This window comes from Dipodomys merriami, unplaced genomic scaffold (assembly GCF_024711535.1).
Source record: "Dipodomys merriami isolate MVZ:Mamm:240054 unplaced genomic scaffold, mDipMer1.0.p SCAF_2, whole genome shotgun sequence".
Lineage (NCBI taxonomy): Eukaryota > Metazoa > Chordata > Mammalia > Rodentia > Heteromyidae > Dipodomys > Dipodomys merriami.
In genome coordinates this window covers 8,331,944-8,349,153 of record NW_027203381.1, presented here as the reverse complement: position 1 = coordinate 8,349,153, position 17,210 = coordinate 8,331,944, and the positions used below count along the sequence as shown (strand labels likewise).

The following is a 17,210-nucleotide window of genomic DNA, read 5'->3' as shown; positions in this document are numbered from 1 at the left end:
GTCATGAAGAGATGCCTTTTCCACACAAAGAGCTATAATTTATCAACTCTCTAGATTTGTCAGTAGAATCTTTTAAAGTATGGTGGGTAAAACAGACAGCTAAGAGAAAAAAAAATGTAAAGACAGAAATATATGTGGGAATATTAGAAAGCAGATAAGGAAGAGCAGGTGGCCATGAATCAAAAAACCAGCCACAATAGTGGCAGTAAAGGCCAACTGTAAACTCCTCGCCTATTTTGCTATAGTCAACTGTAAAACCATCAGATGTTATAGTGTGCTAATAGTATAAAAGCTACCTTCTCTACATGGGGCAAAACAAATAAAATGAAAGAGAGCAAGCTGTCTTAAGCCTTTTAAAGGCAGGTATAGAGGCTGGGAAGGTGGCTCAGTGTTAGAGCGATTACCTTGCATGCACGAGGCCCTGGGTTCGATTCCTCAGCACCATATAAGCAAAAAGAAAAAAGCCGGAAGTGGCACTGTGGCTCAAGTGGTAGAGGGCTAGCCTTGAGCTAAAGAGCTGAGGGACAGTGCCTAGGCCCAGAGTTCAGGCCCCACAATCGGATCCAAAAAAAAAAAAAAGCAGGTATAAAAACAAAACACTATTTTTACTGCTAATAAATAAATAAATAAACCAAACTATTAAAAACCCTAGAGGAAAAACTTCATGAAATCTTCTAAACAAAGCCATCATGTGACCAAAGAGAACCAAAGTCAGTTTTGACCTTCACTGAAATGCAGAGGGTAAGAAAAAATAATTCGAAGAGACAATTCACCCTGAGTCTTTTCAACAGAGATAGGAAATTGAAAAATGAAATCTAAGCCAGGCACCAGTGGCTCACGCCTGTAATCCTAGCTATTCAGGAGGCTGAGATCTGAGGATCACAGTTCAAAGCCAGTCCAGGGTGGAAAGTCCACGAGACTCTTATCTCCAGTAAACCACCAGAAAAACCGGAAGTGGCTCTCTGGCTCAAGTGGTAGAGTGCTAGCCTTGAGCTGAAGAGCTGAGGGACAGCACCCAGGCCCAGAGTTCAAACCCCACAATTGACCAAAAAAAGAAAAAAAGAAATCTAAAGCCACCTTGAAGTTGATTCTGTAGTTTCTTTTTTTCAGGATCATCAGATTCTCCTTCCCCATCACTGTCATTCCTAATAAAAAGAGTTGAATATATTCAATCACCTTACTGGTATAAAATCATGCAAAAATGAAAGATAAACCTGAAACATCTGTAATTTAGGTAGCAAAATAAGACATTTGTATGAAGTTATGCTTATTTTGTTACTTTTAAGAATATATTAAAATAGGAAACAGGCATATTATCAATCAATAGGGAATTATTTCTAGAAAAGGACCAAAAAAACCGGTAAGTCAGGAACTAACTCCAAATTGCCATGACATACTTATGCATATACAAATTCAAAAAGTTATGTCCAACACATTGTTCCATGAATAATTTAAAATTACAGGAGACTTTAAACAAAATAAGTCAATCAGGACCAGACAAAATATAACTCAGAACAAGGATTCATACCAGAAGGAAAAATATCACATACTGTCATATAAGGTACAAAGTCTGTTATCTAAAGTACACCAACCTAGTCTGAAGGTTCCAAAGGATAAATGAACTTCCTAATAAAGGAAAGCGAACTCAAAGAGCAACGGTCATTCTAGCATTTATCTAGGAATTATCCTGAGGAAATAATTCAAAGTGAATTTAAGATTCTGACTTCAAGGATAATAATACTCACACTGGACTATGGCAAAATTCAGAAATAATCTTTATGCAAATAAAAACTTTAGCTTATGACAGAATGTACTGCAAACTTTATAAAAATTATCTTGTAAGCCATGTGTGGTGTGGTTCACACCTGTAGTCCTAGCTACTTGGAAAGCTGAGATCAGGAGGAGTTTGGGTGGAGGCTGGCCTGAGCAAAACTTTTAATCTCCTGAGATCCCTCTCTCATCCTAACCAATGAAGAGCAAGGTTCACTGGTGTATGCCTATAACTCTCAGCTTTGAGGGAAAGAAAAATAGGAGGACTGAGGTCCAGTTCAGCTTCACCCTATTAAAAAAAATAACAAACAAAATGGGCTGGGACACAATTCAAGTGGTAGAGTGCCTGTCTGGTGTAAGGCTCTAAGCTCAAACCTCAGTATCGCAACAACAACAAAAATATCATGTTAGAGAAGTACAGATGTAAAGAAATAAAGGAGTAAGGTGTTTCTGATAAAACGCTGAGTGGAAGACTGATGTTTTTTTTTAAAGTAGTATTACATCATTAAAAATATGTATGTAAGATATAAAGGATATAAAACGTTTTAGAGTTTATGCCCAAATAGGATGGTTTTGTTTCTCTAAGGATGCTTAGCTTAGGGATCAGAGGGATGCTGAGAAGTTTATTCACCGAATCCAACTTCCTATCATGCTTTCCTCATCTGGAAAAAACTGCCTTTTGTAGGGCCTCTTGCAGGTAGGTTCCACAGGGGATAGGTTCCTCAAAGAAGGTAGGGGCTGCCTGAGTGGAGACAGCAGAGGAGCTGTGACAGAGGGCTCACTAGGAGTGCTTGGCAGCAGGGAATCCCTTCTTGGATATGACATACTGGGCACTTCTCCTAGTGATAAGGAATACAGTAATACCACGTAAGACTGCGCATCAAAAGTGGCATCCCCTTGCCGCACTGCTGGTAAGCACCAAAGGAAGTTTAAGGGCACCATGCAAGACTGCACCGTCTCCACAGACAGGGGAGATGGATGCTTCTCAATGAGGCCTGGGCCAGAGGGAAGTGCCCCAGACACTTGAGGTCAAGTAATTTCTAAAACTTGAAGTCTGAGGGCGCCTGTAATCCTAGCTACTCAGAAGGCTGAGATCTGAGAATCACGGTTCAAAGCCAGCCCAGGCAGAAAAGTCCATGAGACTCTTATCTCTAATAAACCACTAGAAAACCAGAAGTGGCACTGTGGCTCGAGCAGTAGAGCCCTCGCCTTGAGCTGAAGAGCACAGGAACTGCGCCCAGGCCCAGAGTTCAAACCCCATGACCAACAAAATAAATAGATAAAACATGAAGTTCAATTGAGTTTCTGTCCCACATTAAATGTACTTTCACAATAGACTTTAAACTGAAACATTTCCCTAAGATCATAACTCAAACGCTGGTTTGAGTTATGTTACATCAGAGATGTAGGTGAAGATAAAATATTCTTGGGGTGTCCCAGAAACTCCTTGGCTCCCTAAGTATGTCTTGAACAGAGAATATAAAGCTTTACTATGTTATTTTCTTTAAACTCTGCCAGGTACTTTGAAGCAACCAGTGAACTCTAGTTCTTACATTCCTCATGTCCTTCAAAACAGATCTCTTCTAGAAAGACATTCCAAAACCTACTTTCAATATGTACAAATTTTGCTGTCCTTTTTTTTTAGTGACAACATAATACAAAGATATATTGAAAATTTTTGCATAAACGAAACAAAATATTATTTGCGATATTAGAATTACTTTTTACTTTTTTTCACACTGTCAGTAGTTCACAGATCACTGTACAACTTCAACCCTTGATACTACACAGCAGGCAGACAGCAAATCAGTACCATCCAACATATGCTTCCCCCATTAGAGGCAAGCAGGCAAGGAGTTGAGTTACTTGAGGTATTTCATACATGGATAGGCAAATTCTCGTCGATGAATATTTCAGGTTGAGGACTGTGGCCATATGGTTTTTACAGCAACCCCTAACTATTCTGATAAAGTATGAAAGCAGCCTGGCCTGACAACAAATAAATGGATGAGGTTCTGTTCCAACAAAAATCCTGACCAAAACCAGGCAGCAAATTCACTCTAACCCATGACTCATAGTTTGCTAACAAATGGTGTAAACAAGTGCAAAGTTACAATCAACATTTTATATACATACCCCTTCTCATCAGCTGGGCTTGGTTGTCCCTCTTTTACTGGCTTCTGTGGCTTTTTCTCCTTTTTCTTCAGGTACTCTTTTAATTTTTCTGCCCTATCAAGATACTCCGTACACTTGGCCCTGATACTCTGTTTGGCTTTATCACCTTGTGCTTCATCTGTTGATGAGAATGAAAAAGACTTTTCCATTAGTTTTCTACACAGAAAGTTAATAACTGTTGGTGATTTTGTGTGTGTGTGGGGGGGGGGGGGTCCAATTGTGGGGCCTGAACTCTGGGCCTGGGCACTGTCCCTCAGCTCTTCAGCTCAAGGCTAGCGCTCTACCACTTGAGCCACAGCGCCACTTCCAGCTTTTTTTTTCTGCTTATGTAGTGCTGAGGAATCAAACCCTGGGCCTCATGCATGCAAGGCAAGCACTCTACCACTGAGCCACCTTCCCAGCCCACTGTTGGTGATTTTTTGAGATAGAGTCTTGTTTTATGCCAGGGGGCTCCCCTTTGTAACTAAAATGGCAGGTACATGCCATCATTCCTAGATGAGGTAAAGTCTTAAAAAATTTTATGCTTGGCCTGGCCTCAATCACTATCCCTCAAACCTCTGCCTCTCAAACAACTAGGATTATAGGCTTGAGTCACTGTGCCCAGCCTCAACCCTTTCTTAGTCCTTTCCAAATCACAGGTGGGTTGGAGCAAAAAAGTGACCTGAGCAAGGCATAGGCACTTTAATGTTAAACACCATATGCTGTAGTTTCATACTTTTCTTTCCATTTTGTAGATAGTTGACAGCTGACTACTGAACATGAAACCAATTACATGAAAACCTGAATGTAGAACAGGTTTTCTATAGCTGGGAAAGGGGAAAGGCCAAATAAAAGAAGCCAGACAGTGCATGCTATATCGATGTGTCAAATACCACACTGAACTCAACAGGAAAAATACATATTAATAAAAATAAAATAAGAGGAGTAACGGAGCAAAGCAAAATTACTTCGATGTTTTCTTAAGCTTTACTTCAAATATGTTAGAGTCTCAGATGTTATGCATACCATTAATACAATAATCTTACTACCTAAATGTCTCCATCAGTTACTAAGTGGATTTAGCAACATATACAATGCATGGGTTTAGTGCATGAATCTTATGTGTTAGAACTTATTCTTAGTTTCCCTTTCATTTGGCATGAACCTTCCCCTTTCCTCTTAAATGGGAAAGCTCAAAAGTAAACCTTGAACTACCAACTGCTCCAACTTAAGATCTACTTTTCTCACTTTATCTCAGAACAGTACCTGACACATGGCAAATAGCAATACGTGTTGGTAGAAGACACCAATCTCTCCCATCTAAGCATATGGGTAGAATATAGGTATGTTCAGATTACACAATTTGGGAATACCACTCATAAAATCAAGTTCTTCTTGACTTAAACATTTTAGGATGCTAGGCATACAAAGTTGTAACTATAATATCTTTCACCTTTATTAGTTAAGTTGGAGTACTTAAAAATTATTTGTAAGAAAAGAGGATTGTGTGTGTGTGTGTGTGTGTGTGTGTGTGTGTGTGTGTGTGTGTGTGTGTGCAAGGATGAATTAGAATTTCCTTGGATTTTTACTTCCACTTTTATAAGTGAAATGGCAGAAACTACTACTTTTAAATAAACTATGACCTTACATTTAATAACATGAAGAAAATACTGCACGGCATGTTGATAGAGTTGCAGGGCCTCCTCATAGTTGCCAGCTTTGTCTTCCTGTGCTGCTTTATTAGCAAGATCTATGGCTTTCTGTGAGAGGGAGGCAAAATAATAATATTAAGACCAAATGTAACAGCACGTTTGAAATAAATCATTAAACTGAAATATTTTTAAAAACCTTAAAACAAAGCTTTTTTTTTCTCTTCAGGTGCCAAGATTTGAACTTAGGGCATAGTGCTTGCTCAACTTGCTTGGTTGGGTTGACTGGTATTCTACCATGTGAGACACAACTCAAGTCCTGTTTTTGCTGGGGGGGGGGGGTTGAACTCAGAGCCTTATGCTCTCACTTGGCTTTTTTGCTCAAAGCTAGCATTCTACTATTTAAGCCATAAGTCTACTTCCCCATTTTTGCTGGTTTATTGGAGATAAGAATCGCATGTACTTTTCTGCAGGAGCTGGCTTCAAACCACAATGCTCAGCTCTCAGCCTCCTTAACCAGCACCTGATCTCAACCTCTAGAGTAGCTAGAATTACAGGCATGAGCTAGTGTCACCTAGTCCCATTTTTTAAAAAAAGAAATCACATCTGCAACTTATTGTAAATCACAATTTCATAAAATGCAAATAACATTGTTATATGGATGTTATCTGAATTCTACTTTAAGAACTAAAACTTTCACATAATTTCACTCAACTAAATTCAGTGCTAATACACTAATGGGATAATATGAAAACCAAAACGTAAAAAGCAATTAGGGAAGTTCTTAAAAATTAGGTACAGGGCTGGTGCATGAGGCTTATACCTGTAATCCTAGCTAATGCAAGAGGCTGAGATCTAAGGATCACAGTTCAAAGCCAGCTTGAACAGTAAAGTCCATGAGACTTTTATCTCCAATTAACCACCAAAAAGCCAGAAGTGGAGTTGTGGAAGAGCACTAGCCTTGAGCAAAAAAGCTCAGTGACTTTCCTAGGCCTTTCCCAGCCTTGTGGAATGCCAACCTGGCCTGGTCCCAGCAGGTCTACTGAATAAACCTACCCCTTACCTGAAAAAAAAAAAGCTCAATGATAGTACCCAGCCCTGAGTTCACGCCTCGGGACTTGGGACTTGTGTATGCGTACACGCGCGCACACACACACACACGCGCGCACACACACACACGTGCACACACACACACACATAAAGTGCTAAAGAAAAAGCATATAAATAGCAGAACAGTAGAAGAGTAGAAATATTAATGGGAATGAAACTGCCTCGGGAACAATGGGAAATGGAACACCAAGAATCTGGAAAATACACAGAACTTTTAACCAAGTAATTAATTTGGGTTAAGAAGACCTTAACCAGAAAGGTCTGTTAAATAATAAAAACCTTGGAAACTTAAACAGACTACTACAAGGATCATTAAAAATAATGATAAACTTTGCAATGACATAGAACGTGTTTCTGATGATGTGCTGAAAGAGTACAGCTTTATTAGCAAACAATCAAACCAATAAAACAGCACAGGAAAAAAAAAAAAAGATGTAAAGGACAGTTATCAGACCTTCCTCTGACAAGGAAGATTTCACTGGTTTTTACTTTTAACTTTTTCAGTCTCCTACAACAGTTATAATGGATATAAACTAATTGAAATTAAACTACTTCTTAGAAATAAATCCATGTAAATATATCCTAGGGTATTTCAGAATGATACAAAATAAGTCAAAGATGGTGCTGTTATCAACTGGCCATCCAAAGTTTAAAAAAAGTAGGTAATAATAAAACTTCAAACTTTATGTGAAAATTGACTCAAAAGTGGAATAAAGACAAATATAAAGACAAATACGAAAAGGCAGGGGAAATCTTCAAGATCTAAGGTTAGGGAAAATTCTTAGATTTTACATCAAAAGCACGAAAGTATAAAAGGAAAAACCAAATAAACTGGACCATGTCAAACTAAAAATTTTTATCTCAAAATGATCCTGTTTTTAAAAAGGATGAAAAGAAGCCAGGTGCTAGTGGCTTATGCCTGCAATCCTAGCTACTCAGGAGAATTGCAGTTGGAAGCCAGCCCAGGCAGGAAAAGTTGGTGAGACTCTTATCTACAATTAACCACAAAGAGCTGGAAGTGGAGCTAAGCGTCAAGTGGTAGAGTGCTAGCCTTGAGCAAATCAGCTGAGGGACAGTGCCCAGACCCAGAGCTCAAGCCTTATAACTGGCACATAAACAAAGAAAAGGATTAAAAGACAAGCTACAGACTGGAAAAAGTATTTTCAAAACATATTTGGAAAAAGACCAAAAACAATTAAACGCAACCCAATTAGAAAAGAAGGTAAAGACAAAAATAGAGATGTGCCTCAGAAGTAAAGCTCCAGCCTTGAGTAGAAAAAAATAAACAAGAATGTGAGGTCCCAAGTTCAAGCCCCAGTACTGGCAGAGCAAAGGACAGGAACAAACATTTCACCAAAAAGGCTACGTGGATGGCAAATAGGCACATGAAAAGATGCTTAATTAACATCATTAGCTACTAGAGAAGTGTTAATTAAGACCATAATGAGCTATAATTACACAACTAGGAGAATGGCTAGAATAAAAGTGATATCAGGCATGAGGATGCAGAGATTGGATCTCTCTCTACTGCTGGTGGGATGGGAAACAGGCCTGCCACGTTGGAAAACTGGCTAGTTTTGTTTTGTTTACAAAACTAAACATGCACCATTCGAACAAGTAATTGAGCTCTTGGACATTTATCCCAGAGAAACAAAGATTTATGCTCATGTGAAAATCTGTATGGGATGTCCAAGACAGCCTTCAATGATTTTGCTCAAACAAACTGTAGTATATTAGTATATTATATTACTACTATGGAGTAGTATTGCTCAAAAAAAGGAATGGACTACTGTTCTAAAAAACCTGGATCCATCTTCAGATAATTATGCTGACTGAAAAGCCAGTCACCAAGGTTACATACTATAATAGTTTCATTATATAATGCTCTCAAAATGACAAAATCAGAGATGGAGAACAGATCAGATTTTCCAGAGGACAGGATGAAGATGATCGTGGTCATGAAGGGCCATGTAGGGTGGGAGGGGTCCTTGTGCAGGAGAACTATTCTCCAATGGTGGACATACAGAGTACACTGCAATGCAACCATCCGGAAGCATATACACACGATACCAGCAAGTGCAAGCCAGGTGAGGAAGTATGAGTCAGGCTGTAGAATGTCTCAATGTCAACATCCTGGTGTGATGATACATGAAATAGGTGAAGGGTACAACAGATCTCTCTGTATTAATTTCTTATTGCACAAGAATCTACAATGATCTCAAAATAAAATTTTCATTAAGCCAGGTGCTGGTGGTTCACACCTGCAATAATAGCTACTCAGGAGGCTGAGATCTGAGGATGGCAGTTCAAAGTCAGCTCAGGCAAGAAAGCCCCCAAGACTTTCTATCTCCAATTAATCACCAGAAAACCAGAAATGGGGCTGTGGTTCAAAGTGGTTGAGCTCTAGCGTTGAACAAAAGAGCTCAGGGGCAGTGCCCAAATCCTGAGTTCAAGCCCCACAACTGACTATATAAATTTTCATTAATAACAATGACTTAAAAATATATATGCAAACATATACAAATAAAGAACATGATTTATTAAGATAGTCCACCTGGGTTAACTGAGATAGTGAAATCATACTCAACAAAAATAATAGTCAACAAAAGTAAACAATCATGGTTAGGCCATAATAAAAAATAAGCACATAATAAAGATAAAATCAGTCCAACAATCCTCAAATTAATCATATGAAGGAATCACATTGTGCTTGGGAGCAGATGCTCATGACAGGAGGTAAATGGGAGGAAATCTGTAAGTGGGAAGAACAGGTCCCACTGGAGATTGAGATTCTTCTGCTGCAGCACGAGGGAAGGAAGATAAATGGTGCTGTTGTAGAACTGAAATCCTGGAGTACTACCTTCATGTTTCAAATAAACAGCCTGACTGCAAAGAGTAATTTTCAAGTTGTGCAGGCTAGGCAGGAAGTGAAAAGTGGTCACAGCATGAGGCCAACTGATGCTTAGCTGAGCCTGGTCATAGAAAAATGCATGCTGAAGACTCAGCGGCTCAGTCACACAGCAGAAAAGTCTTCCCTTATTCCCACTCTATTTTACTTCACAGATTATCTGGAAATGCTGTGCTTTAGTAGCTCATTCCTCTCATTGACAGTCGGCTCTTTTTGTGATGTCATACATACATGTTACTGTTTTGTGCTGAGCCTTGCACAAGCTGGGTGATAAGCCTCCACCACTAAGGTAGAGCCCCGGCTTGGTATCCTTAAAAAAAAAAAAATTAGGTCTGAATTTGTCACCCTTTCATGCACTCAATCCTCCAGCCTCAGGCTCTTGAGTAGCTGGGACTCTAGGCACCTGCTACCAAACCATGCTTAAGGTAAAACTTAGTATTTAAGCATCTGTTTCCAAACACTGTACCAATTACGAGGATTAAACTGGCCTTTCTCCAGTGGTTGCATCTGCTCTGTCCAAAAGCGAATCCCCCAGTCTCACATGGTTGAGCACTTGACATGTGGCCAGTGTGTGCAGAGGTTTTATTTAAATTTAAATAGCCAAACACAGCACTGGGACACATTAAATCTCTCATAATCTAATTCTCCTCCAACAAATGTTATTTCATCCTTGTTAGCATTCTTCACCAGAAATGAAACAAAACATGTCTTGTTGGTCCTGAAGAGCAGATTCTTCTTTCAGAATACACTGCTTATGACCTCTACCCTACTTCAGTCCACTACCAATTCCCAGAACTACTTCCTAGTCTTGTGGGCAGACCTTTGCCACCACAGGGCACGCACAGCCATCTTGGATGGCTTCCTATGCAAAGGATAAGATCCAAATGTCAGAGCATGATCTCCACAGGCCTTGAAAGACCTGTGCATGGCTATGTTTGGATCTCACCTGAAACCATCTAGTCCTTGTTCACTCGGGCTGTGGAAAGCACTGTGGAAAGCTCTCCCTAGAATACTCAGGACGTGGTCCAGATGGCAAGTTCCCAAATAAATCCTTAGTCTGCTGTGATCCCTGTTTCAGCTCTTGCAACACCCCTACACTCACTCAGGCCATCATTATCATTAAGTTTACCTGTATCTACACTCACTGGCCATCTCCTTGTCTACAGAAAGCTCTGAGGACAGGGCCTACCCTGACACTCCTGACTAGAAGGGTGCTGGCATATAATGGGTACTCAATCAAACCACAGGGGTAAAAACATCTCCAATAACATCAAAATCCTCCTCCTACTGGTTGGTTATTCCACTTCTGTCATTCTGATAAGCCTCCCTTAACATAAACTTCCTCAGAGCCCAAACTGCCGTGGATCACACTCTGCCTTGCCCTGACAACAGTACATCAATAAAAACGCTCATGTCAAGGCTCTGTATGATGCTGGATATAAAGACCAGCTCTGCCTTCATGTTGATCTGACAATTTTCTACAAAGTCCATCATTTCCTTTTTGATGCTGTCCTCTGCTGAGCCCCAAATACCGTTTTCCTTACTGTCTTACGTCTCAGGCAGCTCCTTCCCCGTAGGTTTGCTCATTTCTCCCGTTGGATATCCCACTGAAATATGTTCCTCAAGGTTTGGACTGGGATTCACTTCACTGTTAATTCCTTCCCCACACATGATGTTTTCAATGATTTAAACTATCTTTAGTCTGCTGACTCTCAAACTGATTCCATTTTCAAACACAGCTGTTCACATTACTCCTGTGTATAAAATACTTCTAGGGAAATGCATGCCTATAATCCCTGCTACTCAGGAAGCAGAGGTAAGAGAATCATGGTTGGAGGCTGGCCTGGGCAGTTAGCACAAAACCCTATCTGAAAAGCAAATGGACTCATGTGTGGCTCAAGTGCAAGAGCCTTGCCTACAAAGTTCAAGGAACGTTTCATCCCCCTTACCATGTGTGAGTGCACGTGTGCGTGTATGCGTGCACACACACACACAAACACGCATGCATGCACGCCTGCACACATACACACACCCTTCCAGATTGTGAACAGATGTGGGTTTCAGTTCTGGGGAGGGGGGGTGGTTTGGCTTGGTTTTCTGCCTATTTCTCCCATTAGAATGTAAACTCCCTAAGGACCAGGGCTGTTCCTGTTGGCTGCACATTGGCCCTGAGTCAGTACCCTGGCTGCCCTGGCACAAGACCTAGGGATTCTTTACCACAGACTAAGCAAGAACTAGTCATCAGTGTGGAAGTACAGGCTGGGAATATTCTGAGTGTCTTTACAGATTGGAAGAGCATGCTGTGTCCACCCTAGAAAGCCCTGGGGAATGGCAAATTCTACCATTTCCTGTGCCAGGAGAACAGCCGCCCCAGCCACCTCGGGGTTTCTCTCTAGCTCCACATTTCCCTCTTTATCACCACAGTAAAATCAAGAGTCCACAAATTCATCATGTTTTCTGGGTCCCCTATTCCTCCCACAGTGTTGTGTTCTGCCTCATGATTATCAGATCTCCTGCTTACCTAATTCTCTCTCTGGAGCATTTAACACTCGTAGCAATATCCTAACATGGTCTCCTTTCTAGGCATTCAATGTATCATGTGCTCCTGGTTTTACTCTCAACTATCCAATAATCCTTTTCCAGTGTATCTTTCTTTCCTTAAATGTTAATACTCCACAGGGTCCATGGTCCTTGTTTTTTCCATTGTGTAAACTCTCAGAAGGGCTTCTAATTTCTATACCACTGTTATGCTAGTAACTCCTAAATCCGTGTTTCTAGTCTGGACCACTCACTCACTCTCATTCTGCATGTGCATTTCCACCTGATGGTACCCAGAAGCATTTCACACTCAAGGGCAGAACTAATATTTTGCTCACAGATTGAGAGAGAGAGAGAGAGAGAGAGAGAGAGAGAGAGAGAGAGAGAGAGAGAGAGAGAGAGAGAGAGAATCCCTAGAATCAATCAGATATCCAAACTAAAAACATAGCAGAAAACTCAAGACTCCTCCTCCCCCATTCTGAAACACAAATACGAATCTGATTACTCTTCAAAACTTTTATTCTTTATTCAAATTGTTACTACAATAATTTGGACAGTTACCATCTCCCATCAGACAAGCCTCTGCTTTCTAACTGGTATTCTTCTACCAGGTTTCTCCCTATACAGACAAATGAGAATTTGGGTCTAAAACAAACATGTGAACATGTTACTCCATGTGTAAAACCCTCCAACTCTCCACTACAGCAGAATGAGGACCCATCATTTGTGGGTGGCACACGGGTACTCTCACCTTGTATACTCAGTTCCTGTCATACCAAACTCTGGGCACACCCCAGACCAGCTATGTGTGTATACATAGCTATGCTATGTTAGTGTACACAGAGAAGGTTCCCTGTGTGTATGTTCAGAAAAGGCACCATGCCACTATCTCTCCATAAAACTCCCAGGACTCAGTATAGTCACAGCTCTGTGGCCACAAGACCTCCTCAACACCACTAGAGCAGCCAGCTTGTGCTTCCTCTAGATTTCTATTGTTTCCTGTCCATTCTATATCATATTAGTAACTTTATATATGTCTGTTTTCATGTAAGAACCTAAGCCATCTGAGGTTATAGTAAGAAATACATACACACACACACACACACACACACACACACACACACACGTGCGCGCGCACGCAATTTTATTTCCTAAGACCTAGTATAATGCATGTCATGTTATTGAGGACCGAGTAAACTTTAAGTTCTTCTTCATACTTTATTCCTTACTGTTTTCTACATTTTCTATAAGGTTAATTACACTTTGGGACTAAAGCCTAAGTTGTTTTTTCCTTCCTTGGTAAACACTCAATTTTCTTATTCAAGGAGACAGAATTTTTGCAGTGAAGGAAATCATGGATTTGTAAACAGAGAGATCTGGATTTAAAACTAACCTTAGCACTAATTAACTGCATGTCTTTGGGTATACCATATCCATAACCTTAATAAGCTTAGATTTCTAAAACTATAACATGGGAATAATATTCACCTTGAAGAGTTGTTTCCAAGACTGAGCAATTAATAGTGCTCCTCTTTACCTGAGATTAGATAATCTCCTCTGTGATACATTTCCCACCTGTCCTTGGTAGAGTAAGATCTGCCTTTCCTCACATTAACCTCTAATACCATTACAGCATTTATGTAATTATGTTGTAATTCTGTTTTTTAGTAGATTACTAGCATTTGGCAACAGGGACTTCTGCTTTGTTCACTGGGACAGTCATCCGTTATCTATTCATCCAAATTTCCTAGAGGCCAGCAGGCTGAAAAGACTGGATGAGAAAGCTCACCTGAACCAACCAGTACCAATAAACATTACTCCTGCTATCATTTGTGACTATGACTTTTAACATTGATCAACCTCTAGGTATTTCACTGAAGAACATACAGCAATCCAATTCAGTCTTTATGCATTTTGGTTATAGAACAACAACCACAAGTCTACAAGAAGAAAGATACGAGGAAATGGACTGAAACTATGTTGGAGAATGACCAAGTCCCCTCTAAAGTCACTGTCTGACAAATAAAGCAATGAAACAAAATCAGCTAACTGACAAACCAATGAAGAGGATAAGATGGCATGTCAAAAGAAATCACCTATAATATTCACAACAATACCTTTACAAACTGAAAAATACTTTCAAGATAAGTTTACCAAGACATAAAACAGGAAAGAAAAAACTTTTCCAAATAGTATTGCAAAAAGCTATGAGGTTAAATGAAGTGTTCTTAGTTTAATACCACCTAAGTAGAAAAGATATACATACCAGTCAACATGTAACATTTTAAAGAAATGTGTCATAGTTGCATTGTAACATTTTGTGAAAGATAAAAAGATGTATTTTTACAACCTACAGGTTGATTTTCTTTTGAGATAAGAACCATAAACAAGCCTATCATTTCATTTTGTGGGTGGGGTATGGGGATGGACAACGACTATCTGATCTGTTTAAATAGGTTTACATTGAGTGGTCTTTCTTCAGGATCAATTAACCCAATAAGGCAATCTGCCATTATCATTGATAACAAGTACCAGGTTCTTGTCAACAAGAACCTGTCTGACAAACTCCCCCAAGTCCAAAATAAGAATTCAATATAGACAGGCATTTCACGTTACTCTTTGGTCCCAAACTGACGCGGTAGGCTGGGAATTTTGGCGACCGACTCACATTTTAACCCCCTCCAAAGCTCCAGACGTTGAGGCGAGGAAACACCGTTACACACATTTCTTCATACCCAATGAATTCCACTCCACAAGGGACTACAGATCCTTTCCCAAGCCTAACATCTTAGGGTTCCACACGATTGATGCACCCCACGGCCGGCGTGCTCATGGCGATGGGGGTGGAGTCACAAAGGAGTTTTCAGTCTCTGATTTGATATAATTTGAGACTGTACGGAAGCACATACACACTCAGTGAATTCTGGCAGACTCTGTAGTCCGGCTTTCTAACCACAGCCGCCAAGGCTCTTATTTGCAAGTACCTGGCAGCAAGACGAGCAGAGCTTTGCACAAGGAGTGAACTGAGCCCACCCGGCTTGTAACTGGCTCAGGGCGGTGCTTTGCAAAACTTGCCTTGGTGGCCGCGAGTGGCGGGGTCTGCGCGGTCTGGCTGCGGCTCTACCCCAGTGCCGTCGCAGATCCACGGGCCGGGCCGCAGACCCTCCGCGGGCGCGGGGAGCGGGCGCGCAGGGCCCAGCCCGGGGTCCCTCCCCGGGGTCCCTCCCCGCGCCGCTCCCGCCCGCGGCCCCGCCCTCCGGGGCGCGGCCCCTCCTCGCTCCTCCCCGCCCCCACCTCACTTCCCGCCTCCCCCCGCCCCCGGCCCCGGCCCCGGCCTGCAGGGGCACCGAGCGGCCATACCTGGAGGTTGGGCCCGGTGGAAGCCATGGTGGAGATGAGGCGGTTCCTCGGGGACGAGCGAGGAACGGAGGAAGCCCGAGGCCGCGACGCCCAATCGCACCCAGTGTGACCCACCTCTGGAGGCTCGTGGCGCTCGGACCCGGAGCCGCGGCCTCCGTCCCGGAACTTGTAAACCACCACAGCTCCGCCGGCCCTGGGCCCCTCCGTACACAAACTTCCGCAATCCCGAGACCCGCCGGAGCTGCCACCGCCTCCCTCCGGAACGCTTCCGCTTCGTCATCGGTACGCGCCCGACTTACTCACCTACGCCGCGCCGCGCCACAGCCGGGTTCTCGGCGAGACGGGACGGAGGAAATCGTGAAGCTAAGCGAAGCCTGGCGGAAGTTACCTTTTACGCCTGCGCACTAGGCTCGAGTGGGCGGGGCGCAGTGGAGAGCCACACCGAGCGCAAGCGCAGAAGGGTAGCGCCCTTGTGTCCCCCCTCGTCTAGCCTTGTTCTTGGTGAGGAGTCAGATCTGAGTCAGGGCAGCCGGCGCCGCCTACTTCTCGCGCTGTCCGTCTGGATCAACGGCTGTGGTGGCCTTAGGAGGTTTGGGAATGTGGCTATAAATACGGTCTGTGTGGCCAGCGCCGCGGGGCTCCGGCCCGGCTCCTGAAGCTGCGGTGCGGAGCGAGCGGCCGTGGCCGGGGAGTCAGCGGTTCGAGGCTGGAGGGCTCTGTGCCAGGCCGCGGTCAGGCTGAGTGGCCGCACTGAAATGACACCGCTTCCCAGCCTCTGCTTCTGCGAGCCCTCGCACTGAAGAGGCAAAAGGGGCGTCCGTCACCCCGTCATTTCGTCTCCCACCCCTCCCTAAGCCTCCCCTCCATCTGCATCCTCTAAGTAGTGAAGCGCTCTCCCTCCCCCGCCCCCCGACGGCCACCCGACAGCTCTCGACCTCCGTCTTTGTGGGGCTTCCGAGGGTTTTTACTCCTGTCCTTGGCCGACTCCCGCTTCTAACCAATCTGTAAGTGTCTGACATCTCTCGCCGTGACGCCCGCCCCGTCCATTGGCTCCCTTTCTTTAGCTTGACTAGAAATGCTTTCAGATCGAGATCTCAAGGCCAACCTCCCCTCTGCCCAGCCGTTATGACTGCCTCCCACTCACCTTCACAGGGTGTTTTGGTGGGAGACAAATTCAGCATCTACAAACCCAAGTTGATTGACTTCTACCCAAGTTTTCTTCTCCAGGTGTTCCTTTTTATAATGCTATGGCCAAATCGGTAGCAATGGACTCAAAGCAAGACAATAAAAACAACTGTCTCTCCGACTGGCATCTTAGTTCTTCTCACTTCTCTTCACTCAATTGTCATAGGGATCTCCGCCAGGCATGGTGATACCTGCCGGTAACTCTAGCTATGAGGGAGGCCTACGTCAGGGGTGGTGGTGGGGATCAAATCAATAGAAAGCTCACAGATTGGGAGAAGATCTTCACTAGCATACAACCAACCGACAAGGGCCTCATAACTAAAATATACTTCGAACTCAAAAAATTAAATCCCTCAAAAAACAAATCCCCAAAGAAACAACTGTCCCATTGATAAATGGGCTAACCACTTAAAAGAGAGACTTCTCTGAAGACGAAATAAAAACGGCCAATAGACAAAGAAATGCTCAACATCTCTGATCATAAAAGAAATGCAAATCAAAACAACATTGAGATTCCATCTCACCCCAGTTAGAAT

The 17,210-nt window shown here is 42.6% G+C and overlaps 1 protein-coding gene across 1 annotated transcript in view; it reads right to left on the bottom strand.

The window, feature by feature from the left end:
• Positions 1-15,743, bottom strand: part of Vps4b (vacuolar protein sorting 4 homolog B) — a 30,271-nt gene extending 14,528 nt beyond the window's left edge. Inside the window, exons 1-4 of the mRNA XM_070028990.1 lie at positions 15,490-15,743; positions 5,573-5,684; positions 3,907-4,063; positions 1,078-1,145 (exon numbers count right to left, since the gene is read on the bottom strand). Coding sequence (XP_069885091.1) covers positions 1,078-1,145; positions 3,907-4,063; positions 5,573-5,684; positions 15,490-15,516 — 364 coding nt within the window. The 5' untranslated portion in view covers positions 15,517-15,743. The remainder of the gene's footprint in view (positions 1-1,077; positions 1,146-3,906; positions 4,064-5,572; positions 5,685-15,489) is intronic.
• Between the last annotated feature and the right edge of the window lie 1,467 nt (positions 15,744-17,210).